Below are 20,676 nucleotides of genomic sequence, written 5' to 3' on the forward strand. Positions count from 1 at the left end.
AACCAATTTAACCCCTGGGGTAGACTCAGGGATTTGGAGAACCTACACCAACAGGAGAACCGCACCAGTGAAGGTAACATCTTCACTTACGTGCTACAGCAGTGCAGATGCATCGTTTTAAGTGCAGACAAGCCCAAAGACACTGAAAAGGAAGTCCTGATGAGACTGTGTGTAATGAAAAACAAGAATTTCAGATAGCTTTATACCCTTGGGGGAGGGATAGCTCAGTGCTTTGAGCATTGGCCTGCTAAATCCAGGGTTGTGAGTTCAATCCTTGAGGGGGCTACTTAGGGATCTGGGGAAAAAAATCTGTCTGGAGATTGGTCCTGCATTGAGCAGGGGTTGGACTAGATGACTCCTGAGGTCCCTTCCAACCCTGACATTCTATGATTCTATCCTTTGTGAGAAGCTTGAAAAAGTTACTTTTAAGAGCTATGAAGTACTGTTGTCTAGAACTCTGCAAATGTTCACATTTACATAAGCCTTGAATTCCATGGAACTTAATTAAAACATACATTTCATATCTCCTTAATCAAAAGATTCACTAGCAAACCTGCACAGATTTGTGGTTTTGCGTCCAAAGCATGTGGAATTAAAGGTTTTTGCAGTTTGGTCTGGAAGTTGCCAAGTTTGACCTGGTTTCAACCGTGTTCTGCTGAGAGTTTTTGGAGTCGTTCAAACCCCAAGCACAAATCTGAAATTCAGATGTGCAGAAATTCAGAAACCTGAGAAAATGCTTACAAGAACCCCTGCAAAGTGAAGCTGCTAAAATTTGCACAGCTCTCCTCATGACCCTTTATGTGCAGAAGGTTATGAGAGCCAACACAGTTAATCTATCTTAAGCATTACCTACTGAACTAAGTAACTTTCACTTATCTTCATTACATCTTTGATATAGTCCCATAGGTCAGTGGTTCTCAACCAGGGGTCCGAGGCCCCCTGGGATGCCATGAGCAGGTTTTGGGGACCACCAAGCAGGGCCAGCATTAGACTCACTGGGGCCCATGGCAGAAAGCTGAAGCCCTGCCGCATGGGGTTGAAGCCTGAGCCCCGCCTCCTGAGACTGAAACCGAAGCCTGAGCAATGTAACTTTGAGGGGACTCCTGTGGCATGAGGGCCCCCCCCCCCAGGCAATTGCCCTGCTTGCTACCCCCTAACGCTGGCCCTGGTTTTTATATGCGGAAAACCCATTATTGTGACACAGGTGGGCCATGGAGTTTTTATAGCATGTTGGGTGGGCCTCAGAAAGAAAAAGGTTGAGAACCCCTGCCATAGGTATTGTATTGTTAGACATACTGGTATATATCAGTATATACACATATGTATTTATCCACATATGTTTACTAAATGTAAGAAATAATGCTATGGGCCGGATATTCAGAAGCACCTAGATGACTTAGGAGCACAAGTCCCTTTGAATTTCTGTGGGATTTGTGCTCCTAAGTCATTTCTGCATTTGCAAAGTCAACCTTGTATAATTATAAGACTAAGTGATTAACATGCCAGGGATAATAACTGTCTTTAGACTGTAAGCTCTTCAGGGCATGGTCCATCTCCTTGGTCTGTATTTATGCAGTGGTCTGTACAGTGGGGTGCTGGTCCGTGACGGGAGTTCTAAGCAGTATGGTAGTACAAATGAATAATAATAATGAGGGTGATGGCTTTTGTGCAGATATTTATAATGTAAACCTTTTCTCTTTTTCACAGAATCATGTAAACCCAGCAATGGATTTTACACAAACCCCTCCAGGAATGCTTGCCCTTGACAACATGCTGTACTTTGCCAAACACCACCAGGATGCATATATCCGGGTAAGGGTTCTTTCCCACTTCACACATTTTAGTTTCACAGCTCACACAGATTATTTCATATTTTTAAATCATAATTCCAGGAAAACAGATGGGATCCTGACATCCCAAAGAGTAATTAACAACTGAACAGAAAGCCACAGGGCGCAGAACACCACAGCTTTCTGTGAAAGCTTTGCGTGAATGCTCCAGTGTTGTATGTCTGATTCAAGTAGTATTAATGGCCTTTATGTTTTGTAACGTGACCTGCAAAGGAAGGGAGGAAATAAGTTTATGCCCTGTGTTATGTATGAAGTCCAATCTGAAAGATTCTGTAAAAAATATGCAGATTTTCTTTCTTTTTTTTCTCAAGAAGCAGAATTCTCTGTCCGGCTCCATTCCATTAACTCTGCCAAAAACTGACCGTATCTCCCTAGTAAAGATTCCTCTAGTGTGTCTAATACGCCTTGTCAACTGACCTTATCAACAGTGTCCTAGGGATTAAGGTACTCCTGCTAGGAAGCTACTGGAAATGATGTATTTCATTTGGATGCAGGGAGAGCCGGAGCATGATTCACTCTGCACACACCACTCCTGCCCGCCAGTTCCTGCCCACTCCTCCTACCTTAGTTATTCTAAAGACAGTTTGATAGCAATGAGTTATATGTTGTTTCCTTATGTATAGAGGCATTTAACAGACAATAATCTCAGCATGTGAACATCCTGATCTTTATATTCCTGAAACTGAATATTTTGCCCTCTATAAGCCTACCTACTATAAGTGAGTGGAGGATGAGAAAATCAATAAAGTGGAAGTCCAGAAAGTCATTAAATATTCCTGAGATAGTTGGCACAGCTAAATGGCACAATTGCAGAGAAGAAGAGACCTATTTAAAGAAGACTAAATACAAGAAGAAAAACAATAGGCATATATATCAATGTTAGTTTAAAAAAAAATTCCAAGAGGAATATTAAATATGGTATGTGGAAAGCTCCATTTAAAAGTGAATTTTAAATGATATTCATTAACCTACAGCTTTGAATAAAACAGAATAATGCCAAAGCCTTGAGAGGTTTGCAAAGGGCATGCTGACATCTAGTCCAATGATGACCCATAAGCAGAATGTCACCATAATAGGAGACAATAAGATCTGCCCTTTAAAGACCTCTCTCTTTCAGCCCAGATCTAATGTGGCCATTAAAGAATGCAGCAGTAACATGGAGTGCAAAGAATATTAAACTCTGTATAAAAAAAGAAATGGAAACATTATTACTTATTAGAAAGTAGGTTTTAAAAGAAACACAACTAAGAGACTATATGTTGAAATCTATTTTATTTTTAAAAGAGAATTAGGCAACCGACTCCCTTGAAAATCTCAGCCCTAGAGTAGAATACTCTTTACTGGGACACTCCAATATACAGCCTCTGATCCCAATTAAGAGAGTAGGCCATAATTTTTAAGCAACCTAAATAGACTTTAAAATTGGAGGGAAATTTTCTACTGAATATATATAGTCACTACATTTCATTTATTTTTCTGATATTCATCTTTATTTTGCAAGTACTATATTAAGAATGGGATTTAGCATTTCACACATAATTAACCTCTATTTAAATATCACTTAATCCCTTCATGCTGGTTCAGCTTGTTTTCACTATGTAGAATTTTTGCTAAAATTGTCCCAAGTTTAGTCATTGCCATTCACCGAGCGATGTCTGTTCTTCCATCTATCTTCTTATATGGTCCCCATTATTAGGGTATCTGAGTGCCTACACATATAAATTAATTTATTCACACAACACCCCAGAAAGCTAGCACTTATTATCCTCATTTTATAGATGGGGAACTGAGGCACAGGCTGATTAAATGATTTTTCCCAAACTCCCTCAGAGAGTCTGTAGCAGATCCAGGAATTGAACCCAGAACTTCTGAGTTCCATTCCTGTGCCTTAATCACAAGATCATCCTTCCAGTAGAGTACTCATGCCACCGAACTGCATTGTTCCAATGCACCATTTTAAGCAGCATACCTGAACAAATCTGAGATCGAAAGTTTGTAGTGCTCCCGGAGTGCTGCAACTCTGATCACAGGCAAACAGCTCACTTTCACGTCTCTCATCTCCTTGCCACTGTGGCTGACAGACACTATACTATATACCAGCAGGCCATGCTCCTCCTGTCCAGCTCCCTATTGGATCTTCCTGCATGGCTCTCACCTGCCTCTGCTTCCTTCTCCTTTTGCATTCCTCACCCCACCTGCCCACCTTTACCCAGTTGTTACTTCCACTTGCCTCCTGTCCTCTGGTTCCCAGTATTTCTCCCTCTGGATCTCTGTTCTTCCCACTGCTCCATGCTGCTTTGTCCCAATATTAATAATCTGGCCCTACTCCTGTCTTCCTGATTCCTTCCTTCCCATGAGAAGCAATTCTGTTTAAAATTAAATAGTATGTAATAAGTAGAGTGAGTGTGTGGGGAGAGCATCTGAGAAGAATGCTACAACCAATAGATAGTTAGAATAGAGAGATTTGCATAATCACTGTACATTTGTTCAGTCCATAGTTAACCATGCATTATACAAACCTCTGTATTCTGGTTAGTAATGGAGGGTAGCTTGTCATAGTGCAGAGATTTGCATAATCGCTGTATGGTTCTTTCTCATCGCTACTGAAAATCTCTAGCTTCTGTGCTCAGAATGTTCAAGCTTTTTCCTGCCCAAAGATGCCACCTCACCTTCTCTCTGCCTTCAGCTAAAGCAGGAGAATTCCACAATTAACAAGCATATTGCACTATAAACAGGTGTGCCACAGTGCCGACAAATAAGACAACGTCCCTACCCTGTGGCGCTAGTCTCAGGGTATTTCTACAATGCAATTAAAAACCTGCAGCGAGCTGGGGCTGCGGGCCTGTTTAATTTCAGTGTAGATGTCTGGGCTTGTGCTGGAGCCCAGGCTCTAGACCCTGCGAGGTGGGAGGGTCCCACAGCTTGGGCTGCAACCCGAGCCGGAACATCTACACCACAATTAAACAGCCCTGCAGCTTGAGCCCCATCAGCCTGACTCAGGTGGCAGGAGCCAGCTGTGGGTGTCTGTCTGCAGTGTAGACATACCCTCAGTTGCGAGAAACTGCACGAGACCTATGGACAAAGACCATGGGTAAGGAAGGCAGGGCTGTACTGATAACAACATGTGGCTGCTGAAGATGTTGATGCACACACATCTTGAGAGTGAGTCTGGATTTCTTTTTCTAGTTACTTTCCTTCAGCCTTTCTTCATACCCTTAAGGCAGCTTATGTTGACCTAACTATGTAAGTGTCTACAATTAAATTTCACTCCCGCCAACGTAACTGTCCCCCAACGTCTACTTAATAACTCCATCTCCACGAGTGGCATAGAGTCAAAGTCAGTGTAGTTTGGTTGACACAGTGTCCATGTAAACACTGCATTGCTTATGTCGATTGTTACTGGTTTTTTAGAAACTGTCCCACAATTCAACAGAAGCGCTCCTGGCGAGGATGTGCACCGCCGACACAAGGAGCACAGTGTAGACATGCACAAGTGACATAATTACTGTGTCAGCGGTATGCTGATGTAAATTAGATCAACTTATTTTTGTAGTGTCGACATGGCCTAAGAGGGAACAATTAAGATTGTAGGCCTTGCAGAAGGTTTTGGTGTAGATACTTGAAGGAGATAAAAGGGTGGAGGCCTAGTGAACTGAATAAAAAAGGGCCTTCAAAGTTTAGGGGATTAGATGGCAGAAGACCTGGTGACAAGGGGCTATTAGAAGGAGAATGGGGAGGGGGCGGTTAACTCTGTATCTTGAAAGAAGAAAGAAAACAGTGTTGTGGAAATTCTGAAATAGAAATAATTAAAAACAAATAAAGTTGAACAACCTTCCCCTCTTGCCTTTTGATTCCTTTCCTCCTTCCGCTCTCTCTTTCTGCTGGCTACAGTTCAGCAAGACACTTCTCTCTAGAATAAATAGAATGTGCTCTTTTGTTTACACAACTCTGTTTCTCCTCCACCTCAGGTCAGATTTTCAACTGGTTGTGGGTTTTTCATTTGGACATTTATGCTAATTGTCATTGAATTTCACTGTCTGTTTACCATTTAATGTGATTGGGGGTCTCTTGAGAAAAAGATTGTTTTGTATAAAGAAAGCACATTTGTCTCTAATTATATGGTTTCCTTGCTACCTTCTGGATTTTTTTTTTTAAAGTTTGCTGTGGAATTAGCATTTTTCCTTTTTTTTTTTTAATTAACTAATGGCTTTGGTGATATCAGTGACTTCAGTAAAGTACACAGCAGTTCCACTTACAAAATCTATTGCAATTCTTAGAGGCTCTGCTTTTAAAAGGTGCAGTCATGTAATATATGGTATTCACTGATGGAAGTAATACTGAGACTTTGAAAGAAATTAAAGAACTTTTAACATTCAAAAGGAAAAATTGGCAGTTTCCCAAGTTGCATAATTACAGGAAAGTTCATAGTGTGTAATTAAAGTTAACAGTGAAGCAAATGATTAGAATAAAGCTTTGTGACAGATAAGCTTTTTTTTTTTGTTCTTATGGAGTAGACAAATTCCTCCCCACCTTACCCAAACCACCTCAGCAGCAATTTCTAATAACTTTTTTAAAATAAAATTAAGTTACCATTTAAACATATACTATGCCGTACAGGGATTTTCCATTAAAATGACATTTTCCTATAACTAACTTGCAGTACTATAGAGCTGAAACTTTCCTTAGTGTAAAAAGTGGCCCCTGGAAAAGCCTTTTTTTCTGGTTATAATCTCTTGTACTTCCTCAATGCTTTGTCTGGGATCTGTTGAAATGGATCTTTAATGGCCCACAGCTGGGTGGATATTACCAGTATCAATGAGAGACTCGGGTACAGTATGGTTAATGCACAGTAATTTATTTGAGAAAGAATCGCACAAGCAGGTAATGTTACAGAGCAAACATCTTCCCCCAAGCCTCAGCTCCCCAAGCATAAACCCTCAGTAACTATGTTGGCCTTACACAGGATCCTGATTGGCAAACAAAGCAGGTATATCTACCAATTCTAGATGGAGACTTTTTCTCTTCTCTTCTATCCCCTTTCAGGTACTTGGTCTGTCAAAGGCCCCCCGAAGCAGGGTATTGGTTATCCTGACCACCTCTGGTTCTAAAGTTCAACAAACGTCGCTCGAGGCGGGGTCTGGTTACCCTGACGACTTCTGTCTCACAGTCTTGAACCTCTTTAGAGGTTAATTGGGAAACACTAGCTTAGCTAATTTACTGTGCTTAGCATATATACCCTTTTGTTCTCAAAGGAGTCTCATGTTCCAAAAATATGCGCTGTGGGTGTTTATTACTGGTATATTCTAATTAATATTTTGGAAGGAGGGGCTGCAGAACAGACCCAGACCAAAGCTCAATCAACATTTACCCTCTCATCAATCATTTGCTTAGGCTCTTAGTGTGATGTCATCCAGAAAGGGTCATTTTGACTCATGTCAGCTCGCATCAAACCCACTGATCCGATGATTTTATGTCTTCTTTGCTTTGTGAGCTGGTCCCCGTTGGCTGATATTCCAAAGTTCGAGGCTGAAACATACATGCAGCTCGAGCCATTATTAACCATTCAAATACAGTTTCAGCAATTCCAATAATTTTTCACATCATTCATCTAATGCTAAGAGAATTCTGCTCCCAGAATCCTCTGGCAAGTTCAGACATACCAAGTCATACCAGCTCATGTTTACCACATTCATTCACATCAGTCACAGCAATTCATAATAATTTGGCACCGGCCCGACAGAATCCATAGCACAAGGCTTTTTTATTTGAAACTATGATTTTTTTTTTTTTACAGAATACAATTAGGAGTGAACTATACAGCTTTGTATCTGGCTTTCTTTGTTTTTGCGTATGTGTGTGCTTGGATACTTGTATTGATGTAATGAATGGAGTGTCCATTTCAGTAGTCTATCCCTGGAGACTAATGGAACCAGAAGGGTTCTAGATGTTTATAGGGGATTGTAGTCTCCTGTATTTGTGAGCTAGTAGAATATGAAGATTGTTGTTGTTCATCACTGATACATTGGGTTCTAAATGATTCCTTCCCATAGATCATCTTCACAGATCACCTTGGTTTACCGATGACCTGCAACAGATGCAAACGTGGGAGGGAGGATAGAGTGTTACTGCTGGTCATTGTTCTCCCAAGCCAAGTCAAATGCGACATGTTGTGGCTGTTATGCAGGCAAAGAAGGGTTCTCATCTCTATGATTCTCATCTAGTGCTTCTGTTCTGGACGATGTACAGTTCGATGAATTATTTGTATTTTTTCTTGGCTGTGTTCAGTCAGATTCTGATGCATCTTGCTGTTTTCCTGGGGTCAGATTGTGTCTGGTGGAGACAAATATATCTCCACTGACCTTGAGTTTCAACTAGTTTTGCTAGTGGTGGGACCTTAGTGTGGCTATTTGTGAGTTGGAGCCAATGTCTTGTGTTTAGTAAAATCAAATGGGGAGGTATTGAGTCCATTATTGTCTGAAACCATTAATGTGTCCTTAAGTAAAGGCAAAATACAAGGTAACTCTGGCATCACTAAATTTACCAGTTTCTTATCAGATTTTTAGCCTATGTATCGTATAAATGATGCACTGGTCAAATTAGCTGATGATCTCCAATTCAAGATGGACAAAGGAAAGCTGTCCACAGTGATTCATTTAGGTCTCTTGCCATCCTTTTATGCCATTGACCACAAGGTGGTGTTGATTTGACTAGCAGCTCTGGCTGGAGAGACTCATAGTAGACTGAGATCACAGTGGATTTCATTTACTGCCTTTTAGATATTTTGTGACGTTATTCTGTCTTGTTTTCAATAATATATGTCTTGTTCTCAGACTCTCCTGATGGCTTATGTCTGAAAGTAAAATAAATATTGTAAACATCGTATTGGCAACTTTTTCAGATTTGTCACGTGGATCCATTGTAAATGGCCACGCCGCCCATTGAAGTCACTGGATCTGTGCCAGTTCATAGCAGCTGAGGGTCTGACCACATGTGTATAATCAAAATGCTGCTGGGTGCACCTTCCTCCCTTAAGACTATCTGGTGATGATTATTACTTACTTTATTTGTGACCTCTTTACTGCTCTGCCAAGAGCAAAAAGCAGCAGAAGAGCAAGGGAACGTGCCCTATGTGTGGAATAGTTAAAATGCTCCAAATTCTCAAGGTTTTTTAATTTCAGCTATCCCTCTGTATTACAGAAAACTCATTGAGGTTAATTCTATGGGGGATTCTTAGAGACTTTTTTTTCTGAGCCCCCATAATGTGCTATAAAAACTCCATGGCCCACCTGTGCCACAAAACTGTTTTTCTGCATATAAAAGCCAGGGCCAGCATTAGGGGGTAGCAAGCAGGGCAATTGCCTGGGGCCCGACTAGAGTTGCTAACTTTCTAATCACACAAAATGGAATATCCCTGCCCCGCCCCTGCCCTTCCCCTTTTCCGAGGCCCTGCTCCATCCTCTCCCCCCTTCTGTTGCTCTCTCTTCCACACCCTCACTCACTTTCACCAGGCTGGGACAAGGAGTTGGGGTGCAGAACGGGGTATGGGCACTGGGCTGGGGGTGCAGACTCTGGGGTGGGGCTGGGGATGAAGGGTTTGGGGTGCAGGAGGGGCATGGGAGGGCTCTGGCTGCCGGTGGGGCCAGGGATGAGGGGGTTGGGTGTAGGAGGGGGCTTTGGGGTGGGCCAGCAGTTCAGGGTGGGGTGGATGTGGGGTCCTGGAGACATTTACCACAGCTCCGAGGAAGCAGCTACCAGGTCCCTGCAGCCTCTAGGCGCATGGGTGGCCAGGCGGCTCTGCACGGTGTGTGCTGCATTTGTGCCTGTAGGTGCCACCTCCTGCAGCTCCTATTGGTGGCAGGTCTTGGCCAATGGGAGTTGCCAAGCCGGTATTCGGGGTGGTACTCTGGACCTGCAGGGACCTGGCAGCCACTTCCAGGAGTTGCGTGGAGCCAGGGCAAGCAGGGAGCCTGCCTTAGCCCTTGGGCCCTTGCTGTGCCACTGACAGGACTTTTAACGACCCCTTTTAGGGTCTCTTTTCAACCGGGCGTTCTGGATGCCTGGCAACTCTAGGCCCCACACCACAGGGGACCCTGTGAAGCAAAGCTGCTCTGGCTTCAGCTTGAAGCCCAGGTGATGGGGCTCGGGGCGATGTGGCTTTGGCTTTCAGCCCTTGGCCCCAGTGAGTCTAATGCCAGCCCTGCTTGGCAGACCCCCTGAAACCTGCTCACAGCCCCCCAGAGGGCCTCGGACCCCTGGTTGAGAACTGCTGTTCTATGTGTTAGTTCACAGGGCCCATCTGACCATGTCTCAGAGAATTGCTAGCCAGTCCCCATTGGTAGTGTAAAAACTACTGACCAGGTGGGAGAGCAATAGCACAAGCCATTTTTAGTCCCTCTGACTGTTAGTTAATAGGATTATGTCCGATAATCCAAAGGAGTAATATACTTCTATGACCTTATTTATGTATACAGGTATACACTTTACCGGCAGGCAGTTTCTTCAGCTATTACTTTTCTTTTTTCATCTTTGAGCCTTCAAAAATTTTGCGGGAGGAGGAGGTGTCATTTCTGAGCCACAAAGATGCAGATGAACATTGCTGGCATTCTGTGAAGATCATTCATAACTTTAATAGGTTGAGTCACAGTCAGACTGTGTACTGTGTATTTTATAACCCATACATTTGTTGTATAGGAGGCTTCCTACACATCCTTCCACCAATTCACAAAAGTCTCCTTGTGCCTACTCATTACATCCTGATCAGAATGAGTTGTCCACCATAATTTGAGCATTTTTGAAGTAAAATTCAATTTGATTCCTGTAATCCTTCCCCCCAACCCCCGCAAAAAATAGTGGAAAAGGATATAATTTATTTCCATTTTGTTAAAGCTGATAAGAAAAGTGAGCTTTGTTGCATTTGTTTTTCTAATATATGCAGCCTATTACCCAGGTCATTGGTTCCAAACCTTTTTTTATATTATTGCCTTCTCTTGTATTATTTTCTTTCTCCATTTTTTTTGCCTGTTCTCTCTCTCCCCCACTCCTTGTCTTTATTTTAATTTCTGTTCCTTTTTGTTTCTTACTCTTTTTTCTGTTCTTTCACCCTTCTGACTCTTTTCACATCTTACACTCCTCCCCCTCAGTAGCTTTGTTTCCCCTCCTTGTTCCCTCACTTACCAGAAGGCTACATATTTCTGAGGGTTGGGAACAGCCATTTGTGTCGGCAGGATTGAGTTGAGTTCTGTGGGAGCTGAGAACAGCTTGGGCTGATGGGCTGCTAATTAAACTTGTGGCCCAATACATGGGAGCTGCCAGCTAAATTAGGTCGTGGTCCAAAGCTCACTGAAGTTGATGGGAATATTTGGATCAGGTCCTTGGGGTGCCATAATGGGAGCTTTTGGGGGGCCACCTGCTACTGTTTCTGCAGAGGTTTGCGATGTGTATGTGTTGCATATGAGGTCGTGTAACTTTTATCACTCACTCTGACCCTCTCCTCCGCCCCGTGCACCATCTTATCCCTCTGAGCTAGTCTGGTGCTATCTAGCAGCCCACCCAACAGGTGTGAAACACTGATTTAGGCCAGCAATTCTCAAATTTCATTGCGCTGTGACCCCATTCTGACAACAACAATTATGATATGACCCTGGGTGGGGGGGAGGGGTGCATGTGGAGCCAGAGTTGGAGCCCTGTTGCCCCAGGCAGATGGAGGTGGGGGCCCTTGACTGAAGCCTCGGGTTTTGGGTTCGGCCTGGGCAGCAGGGCTCAGGCTTTGGCTTCAGCAAAAATGACCCACTTTGGGGCCCTTACCCACAGTTTGAGAAGCACCGATTTAGACATTTCTAATGCCTTTATCACGGCAATGGGGTGCAGGGGCTTGGAGTGTGGGAGGGGGCTAAGGCAGTGGGTTGGGGTGTGGGAGAGGGTACAGGCTCTGGGCTGGGGCTGCAGGCTCTGTGGCGGGGTTGGGGATGAGGAGTTTGGGGTGCAGGAGGGGGTTCTAGCCTGGGACCAAGGGATTTGGAGTGCAGGAGGGGGTGAAGACTTTGACTGGGGTGCAGGCTCTGGGCTGGGGCAGAGGGGTTTGGGATGCAGGAGGGATCTCCAGGCTGGTGCAGGGGTTTGGGGTACGAGGGGGGGTAAGGCTTCCAGCTGGTGGTGCGGGCTCTGTGGTACGGCAGGGGATGAAGGGTTTGGGGTGCAGGAGGGGGCTCTGGGATGAGTCAGGGGGTTAGGGTGTGGGAGGGGGTGTGGGGAGCAGGCTCTGGGAGGGAGTTTGCATGCAGGAGGGGGTTCAGGGCTGAGGCAGGGGGTTGGGTTTCAGGTGGGAGTGTGGGCTCGTACTCAGGGCTGGGGTAGGGGGTTGTGGTGTAGGAAGGGGTGCAGGGTTCAGGATCTGGGAGGGAGTTTGGGTGCAGGAGGGGGCTCTGGGCTGGAGCAGGGAGTTGGGGTGCAGGAGCAGGTGCAGCTCTGGGTGGCACTTACCTCAGTCAGCTCCTGGGAAGCTCCCGGCACGTCCAGCTCCTAGGCAGAGGGGCAACCAGAGGGTTCTGCATGGTGCCCAGTCTGCAGGTGTCATCCCCACAGCTCCCATTGGCCATGGTTCCTGACCAATGGGAGCTGCAAAGCCAGTGCTCGGGGTGAGGGCAGCATGCAGAGCCCCCGTGGCTGCCCCTACGCCTAGGAGCCAAACATACCGGCAGCTTCCCAGAAGCCACACGGAGCCAGGTAGGGAGCCTGCCTGTGCCGCCAACCAGATTTTTAACTGCCCAGTCAGTGGTGCTGACCGGAGCTGCCAGGGTCCCTTTTCGACTGGGCATTCCAGTCAAAAACCAGACATCTGGCAACCCTATCTTCAACACTGGTGGAAGGAGGAAACTCTGGCTCCAGCTATTGTTTCAGTGGCTCCAGGGGGAAAGAGGAGACACTGCATGGAGTTGCAAAGACCCTCCTCCAACCACCAGTACCCTCAGTGCCTACAGGAAGTGAAGAGAGGCGCTGATCCTATTTTTCAAGGTGAAGTGGAAGTTGGACTGCCTGTTTATTGTGAAACTTTTCTTAGAGTGACTTGGTTTGGTTGGAGGGAAAAATCCCTGCTTCACTACAAAAGGAATTTACTGTTCATGTACATTTGGCAGGAATAATGTGAAGGCAGCATCAAAGGCTCTGAAATTGTACTGCATGCCATTCTGTTGGCACTACAGTCAGACAAGCAGAAAGGTTCTTTCAGTCTGGAATCATTCACTGTGCAGCACTGTCCATGTGGAACAATTACAGGTACATCCCAGATTAGCATCTAATATTGCAGTATTCGATTTTATTATACTGCATATCCATTGCTCAATACTAAACAATATGAAGAAATTCATAATTTTCAGGTGCCAAACTAAACATTCCATACAAAACATAAGTATGGAGAAAACCCTCACTAAGTTACTAAGGTTTCAAGGTCAAGCACTCAAAAGGAAGGAAATACCAGATTTAAGGTATTCAAATATGATCAACTTTAATTTGGACCCCTGGTGCGTGTGCATTATGGTACAGTCTTCAGTTACATGATCACATACCGGTATTATTTTTTCCACAGGACTGCTTTACGTTGTCTCAAGCTAAGTTATAAAATCTAATACAAAGGTGGATCAGTATTTTTGGTCTAGATCTGTATATTACTTCCTAGATATGTTTCTTTCCCTGCTAGTGTTTTTGAGCAACTTGCTAAAGAAACCTACTTGCCTGCTGACTATTTCTGTCCCCTTCAGAACCAGAGAGTTCAGGGAAACAAAGATACTGCCTTTGTCAGCAGTATTTTATTAATGTTTTATTTTGCATCAGGATATGGTATTCTTAAGTTACGAAGAGGGTATTACAGATATACTAATGAATGTTTTAAATCTATGTTTTAAATCTATTGCCAAGATTAGGAATTATTTCTCTTGGGTTGTTTATAAGAGCTGTTTTTTACAGTAGTTGTGGCTTATTAAAGATCAGTTTCTGTAACTGTAGAATGTACATCCACATATTTAACTGCAGTTATGCCTTTTCCATTTTCCTTGCTTGCAGACTTCTTCCTATGTGTCATGTCTTCTTTGTTCTGCACAGAAAATGTGAAAAGATGGATGCTTGAATGGAAGGAGAAAGAGGAGCATTCTGAAGCTGCTTTACATATTGGTTACTCAAATTGCCATTTAATTTGGTGCATAGTAGTACACAGTGCCTCAACGATTTCTCAGCCATTCTTATTGATTGCAGTAATTCTGCTTTAACATTATATGAAGATACAGTTTTACCATTAAATATTTATGCACTCATGAAATGTTAACACATTGGGTTAATGTGAAATTCAACAAAATGTATTTGCCAGGAGCGGTGATATTGCTAAGACTGGTGCCTTTTTTCCCCTCTGCTTTCATTTTTCTCTCCGCATTGATTTTATTACCCACTTTCCTTAGCTGTATCTAAATCTGTGTCAAAACAGCCCCTCGCTCCAGTATGCAGATTTTCTTTTTTATTATGAGAGAGAAAAATAAAACAAGTGATTTCAATAATGTGAAATGAAGCATTGCATTTGGCTTGTATCATTCTATCCTGTCTCCAGCCTTTGGGTCTGGTAGCAGATCACTTTTTCCTGTGAGAAGGGCTCTAAAACAGGATGACTAATCCAGAATGCATAGTGGAGAGATGTTCACTTGTTCCTGAAGGGTGGCTGCAGGAATGTAAAACAAAAATTGTAGAGGTGTTTCTTTGATTTGGTACAGCTGTTATCCAGGTATTGCACTGAACAATTAGGTATGGTTTCATCCTAAACTTCTAGCAGAAAAAAGAACTCCTCTAGGAGAGCATTGAACTACTCAGAGGCCAAGAGACTGCCTGCCTTTCTCTTCATGTACCATTGATGATGTTCAATATCAGTTAGGGCACATCAGCTAAGAGACTAAATATCTGGAGGCAGGTGGCAAGACATACTCACTGGTGATTCTTTAACCCATCTATTAAATACCACCTTTGTGGAAGAGTCCTATAGGATTTAATAGGGATAAAACCATTATGATTCAATAGGAATTGTTGTAAGAAGCTATAGAATGAAATCTTTTCTGTAGGGTGTGGGTTGATTGGTTTTAAGCTATCATATGGATTTCTATGGCAGGGGTTAGTACTCTCTATTAAATTCTACAGCATTTGGGTGTTTTTGTTCTGTTTTTAACTCATCAACATGTAAAACATTTTCTGTTACATTCTGTAAGACTTTCCAATAAGGGCAAGGTGATAGGTGCTTCAGAAATACCTAAGATAGCAAGTTGAAATCCTGGTTCCATTCAGGTCAATGGGACTTTTACCATTAACTTTAATGCAGTCAAGATTTCTTCCCTTGAGAGTTGAATGTGTTTCCCTCCACTTGTCTGACAAGCCCCGAGTCTGTTGATTTTTGGAGGACAGTTCAGAACGCATTTTCCCCTCTCTTCCTGTGGGAAGGTTTCTGAGGTGAAGGGATTGCTTTTGTATTTAGTTCTTTGTGGAATGTCTTTTCCTGGTTAATATAAATTGATTGATTTGAGACTTGCTGATTAGGCACATCTTATTGCAGAGGCTCTCCGCAGTTAAGGTTGCATTCTGAAACGTCCTTAAAATGGAGCATAACTTTTTTTTCCCCTGTATATATAGGCAGCCTTTTGTTGTTCTTCAAGTGATGGTCCCTACTGTATTCCACTGAGGGTTTATGCATGTATACCATGCATCCAGAGCCAGAGAATTTGAAAGTAGTAGTGTCTGTTGGTCCGTGCATGTGCCCTTGCTTCACCTCATGGTTTCGTCCGAGGTGATAAAGGGCAGGGCAGTCCAATTGCGTCTCCTATTCCTTCTCACCATTGTATGGTGTTCAATGAGGTAGTGTGGAGAAATGGTTGTTGGAAGCTTGGTATTATACCCTATACATTACATCTGTATAGGGTATTATACCCTATACATTAATTCATCCCACACGTGTGGGATGAATTAAGGTTGTGGTCTATGGTGTATGTTTTTTGTGATAGTGGTAAGGTATGTGTCTATTGATAGAAGTTGTATTCTGTGAGGTGGCTTAACTTTTCAGTTCTTGCTGTTGTGATTCTGTTGTGTGTCGGGCAGCCTTAACTGCTTTACAATGATTTTTTTTAAAATCAGTGTGAGGGAGGGATAGCTCAGTGGTTTGAACATTGGCCTGCTAAACCCTGGGTTGTGAGTTCAATCCTTGTGGGGGCCACTTAGGGATCTGGGGCAAAATCAGTACTTGGTCCTGCTAGTGAAGGGGGGGGTTGGACTTTATGACCTTTCAAGGTCCCTTCCAGTTCTAGGAGATAGGTATATCTCAATTAATTTAAATTTTAAAAAATGTACAAATATTGTTTCTAAGATTTATTTCTTAATTAGCTGTTTTAACAGTGTTCAATACTGACCCCATTCTTGGCCCTTCACCTCAAAAGCCCCAGTTGTTCCATGTCTGAAAAATAAGATCGTGTTATGTTTGTTATTTTGTCCTTTCAGTCTTTTTAAAAGTATGGATTTGCTTTGCCTCGCAGCTATGGGATTAAGCCATTTTGAATTATCCTATGCCATCTTAAAAAAAGTTTTTCCAGGCAAGGGTACAGTGGGTAAGCAAGCTGGGAGAAAGAAATCCCAAAGTAGAGAGCAGTGTCTGAACACCTGTTTCTTAAGTAAATTGAGAGAGCATCTGAGGTACTATGGTACTTACGAAAAATCTGCTTTGGCGTATACTTTTCCTCTGGCCATGCAATAGCTATTTAGGACATGTGCGTTGTTTCTTTTTAAAAAGCTGGTACGAGAGTTTGTTATCACAAGCCCAGTTCTTAGTGGAAACCTGTTTTGAATTAATTTTTGTTTTCTTTCGTTTTCAGGCCCTATTTGTCTTGCTTTTTTTGCAGTCAAAATGAGAAATGAGTCGCTCCCAGTTTATGCAAAATCTGTAGTATTCTCATAAATAATATTCTACCCTCTGTACAATTATATTTTTAGACCATCTGCAGTGGTTGGGATGGCTCTGTCCAAAATAAGAGTTACATAACTTCACAAAGGGCAGAATTTATTTAAAAAAAAAAAACTGTGTTCCACGGTTTTTGCACTGTCACATAGCAGATGGCCAAAAGACTTGTAGAGCTTGGTTGTAGCCTTTATAGTGAACTGTTCCTGAATAATTTACTGAAATCTTTTTCATGCGCTAATCTGCATTATAGATACAATAAGCACATCTTCATACTCTATTATTTTCATATAACTTAAATAGGCTTTATGGGTATAGGCCTTTATGGACCCAGAACCCAAGTGTAAATCTTATTCTTATTCTTAATAGTTCTATTTATTTTTAAAAAAAATCTAATTTCCTTTCACAGCACACACAAAATTAAATGTAAAAAATGATCAGCTCCTTTGCCACTGGTTTCTATTCCAATTTCTGCATGCACAGTTGGAACCAGAGCAACAATATTCTATTGGAATGACAGTGCTTCAGAAATGGGTGCGTTTGAACATGCAGGATCATTGGCTGTGTTTAGCTCAGCAGCAGTAAAATGGATCAGAATATATCTTCCTTTCTTTCCACAGATTTCCCCAAAATAATCTTGATGTTATTTATTTTTCTAATATCTAGGGTGAAAATCCTGAGTTTGAGAAGAAAGTGACTTTGTGATTTAAATTACTAAGGCAATCAGATGTTCACTGTATATGCTGAGCATAGAGGACATTTCTTTAACACACATGATGTCCAAAGAAATCAACTTCCATTTTTATTTCCACTTCAGATTGTCTTGGAAAACAGCAGCCGAGAAGACAAACATGAATGTCCCTTTGGCCGCAGTAGCATCGAGCTGACAAAGATGCTGTGTGAAATCCTGAAAGTAGGAGAACTACGTAAGTCTAACTTGTTTATTTAACCTAACGTTTCAGTTTAAGATGATCTGTGTGATTCTTTTCATTGTTGTCCCCGAACTATTTTTCTGGTGGTGATGCATGGGTCCCCAGTAGTCTGAGTGGATTGAATGCTACATAAGTTTGATTAAGTAGAAGCATTTGCCATTGTGATCCTGTTTTGTATATGCTTATACATTGGGTATTGTACCAATTGCAACTTGCTGTATTAATTCCAGTGTTTTTTTGGCAAATTGTGTGCATTACCAAGTGTGGGTGTAATACGGGACATGGGCATCCTGACTGTAAATCCTTTCAGACATTTAACAAGGCTGCTGTTAGTGCATTAGGGTTATTGTACTAGCTATCTGTTGGTGTTATGATTCAGTAGGTGGCATAGTCCCCTCAAAGTCCATACTGAACCGGTGCCCCAGCAAGATACTTCCAGAACACTGCCGCTGGAGGGTACTGTCTTTTGGTTGAGAGATAATATCAAGATCCTGGCTACTTGTGGTCACTGAAAGATCCTCTGACTTTTACATGATTATGGTGGTAACTCCAGTGTTCTAGGGCAATTCTAACTTGGGTAATTACATTCTTCCTATTTAAATTTTCTCTTCAGTTGAATAAAATACTATATTCTTGACACGCTCTTGTAAATTGTACAGGGTTGCTATGTGCTGCTGGACAGTTGTCAGCTTTTATCCAGGGATAGATACATTTTGGGGGTGATGTTCAGGTTCCCCACATAAAAGATTCAATATTGCAGCCCTTACTTAGGTTGCTGAATGCTTTCTCATGTGAGCAGTCCCACTGATTTAATGAGGCTACACATGTACATTTGCACAAGTATGCAGGGCCGGGTTTCCAGTTAGGCACAGTAGGCATGTGCCTAGGGGTGCTGGCATTCTAGGGATGACTAAAAGTTAAAAGTGGGTTAAAAGTTTCATTTTTTACGGAAAACACGAAGGCCAGCTGTAGGCAGGTGTGGGTGTGTGTGTGTGTGTGTGTGTGTGTGTGTGTGTGTGTGCGCTGAAGATGCTGTGCCTAGGGGCTCGTAAGGTGTAAACCTGCAAGTAAACCCATAGTTTGTAAATATATTACAGTATTTAAAACTCTACATAAATGTCAGCTATTACACACATCATTTACTATAATAGTGCACTGTAGAATAACAAAATTACAGTAGAAAGTTAATGATATAATTTCAAACAGTTTACAATTAGTTTTGAGTACTATACCTATATAGTTTTACTCTGTATACATTTATCATTTTCATTTCTTAATTAGTATAGCGTAGCAATGTATGACTCAGTGTATTATGTATCATTTTGGTTACAAATCAGTATTATTATCGTTCCTGTATTTGCCAACAGACATTGCCACAAGTTCCATTTCCATACAGCCCAAGTTGGCAGCACAACTTTGCCATTCAATTTCTACCGCACACATTCTTTTTCTACATTCTCTATGCTAATGAAATCTTTCCTTTCCTCTTGCCCCTGAGCCCGCTGCGGCCCTGTGCAACAAAACTGAGGAAGTCAGAAAAGCGAGAGCTAATGGTTATAAGTGTTACTTTGGTTGTTATTCCCTCAGGCTCTGCAACATAAATCAGAAGTTCAATTTAAAAAGTATGATTTGGCTGATACTTCATCTAATGCTTTTAAGTGCAGGATGCCAAGAGAACAGTACACCAAAGGTGAAATTCTTCCCTGTGCAGAGAATAGCCTTGTGCTGGCCCATCACTTAAAGCCTTCAAAGTAGCTGCTCAGACTGTATGCGTCCAAGATAATAACATAGTATCGGTTTTGAATTCCAGCATTAAAAAACCCCACTGAACAGTATAAAAGGAACACTAAATGAATAGTTCAGACTACAGCCCGTTATAGAACTACTGTAATAGGACTGAAGAGACATGACAATTGTAGTTGGATATGCTGTCATGGGTGTCTCCCGCCCAAATAATCTTACTGCCACTGGCTAGGATATAAGACTGAAGAGTTTCATATGTGCAACCGCTGGCTTGTATGAAGTCTCTGCTGGTAAATATTTTTTGGGGGAAATAATACGTTTTGATGATTTTCCATGATTTATATCCTGGTTTCTCCCCACTCAGTTGTTTGCCAGTGCACAATAACATCCGGAATCATTAGTACTAGTATAGCCTCTTCAAATGGTGATGTCACCATTCCACGCCAATCTTTTTAGCACCCTGTTTGAAGAGGTGCATTACAACAGAAAGATTGTGAGGTTTGTTTGTTTCCATTCACTTAAAAGTATTTTTTAATAAAAATGAATATATAAAGAATTTTGTGTTAATTCTGTGGGATTTTTAAAAAACCTAATACATATTTGGTAGAGAGTTTTGGAGGAAGGATTCAGGGAAGGCAGGGAAAGAGAGCAGTAAGAGATACAAACCTGGGAAAAGTGGGCAATACGAGGTATCAGGGATGGAATGTTTGGGGCAGAGAAGCAAAGGTTAAGAGAGTCTGGGTGGGCAGCAGAGAGTTGGCTTCTAATTAGAATGGGCATCATCTTGTATGGTACTGTTCATTTCAGGGACTTGTAACTTCCAGAGGCTTTCACCTTTTGGGTTCAAAATTTTTCAATGCCTGGTCTTTGGGGGGCCAGATTGAGTAAGCTCTTGTTTTTTAAAAAAAGTTTATTGTCAGTCCTATTTGAGCATGAAGACAAAAAAGGGGAAAATACATTTTTGGCATCTTAAAAAAAATCCTATCACCTTATGGAGGACCTGTACTGTTAGAGACAGAAAGTTAATGTTTACCTAGGGTTGGGGGGTGGGGCCAAGCTATTGGGCAGGAGAGGGGAAAAGAGTGGTCAGGTGATGCGGGGGGGCGGGGAATCTATGGCCCCTCACTTTAAATAGTGCTCTGCAGTGCCTGCTGAGCTGTCTGTCTATCCTGTTGGTCACATTGCA

The 20,676-nt window shown here is 42.3% G+C and overlaps 1 protein-coding gene across 4 annotated transcripts in view; it reads left to right on the plus strand.

Annotated features, from left to right (window-relative positions):
* The window catches only part of ELMO1 (engulfment and cell motility 1), a 459,394-nt gene that overhangs the window by 225,430 nt on the left and 213,288 nt on the right, over positions 1–20,676 (plus strand). For all 4 annotated transcript variants that reach the window (XM_045005400.1, XM_045005399.1, XM_045005401.1 and 1 more), the window contains 2 exons: positions 1,708–1,812; positions 17,633–17,741. In XM_045005400.1, coding sequence (XP_044861335.1) covers positions 1,708–1,812; positions 17,633–17,741 — 214 coding nt within the window. The remainder of the gene's footprint in view (positions 1–1,707; positions 1,813–17,632; positions 17,742–20,676) is intronic.

The sequence above is a fragment of the Mauremys mutica genome, chromosome 2 (assembly GCF_020497125.1).
Source record: "Mauremys mutica isolate MM-2020 ecotype Southern chromosome 2, ASM2049712v1, whole genome shotgun sequence".
Lineage (NCBI taxonomy): Eukaryota > Metazoa > Chordata > Testudines > Geoemydidae > Mauremys > Mauremys mutica.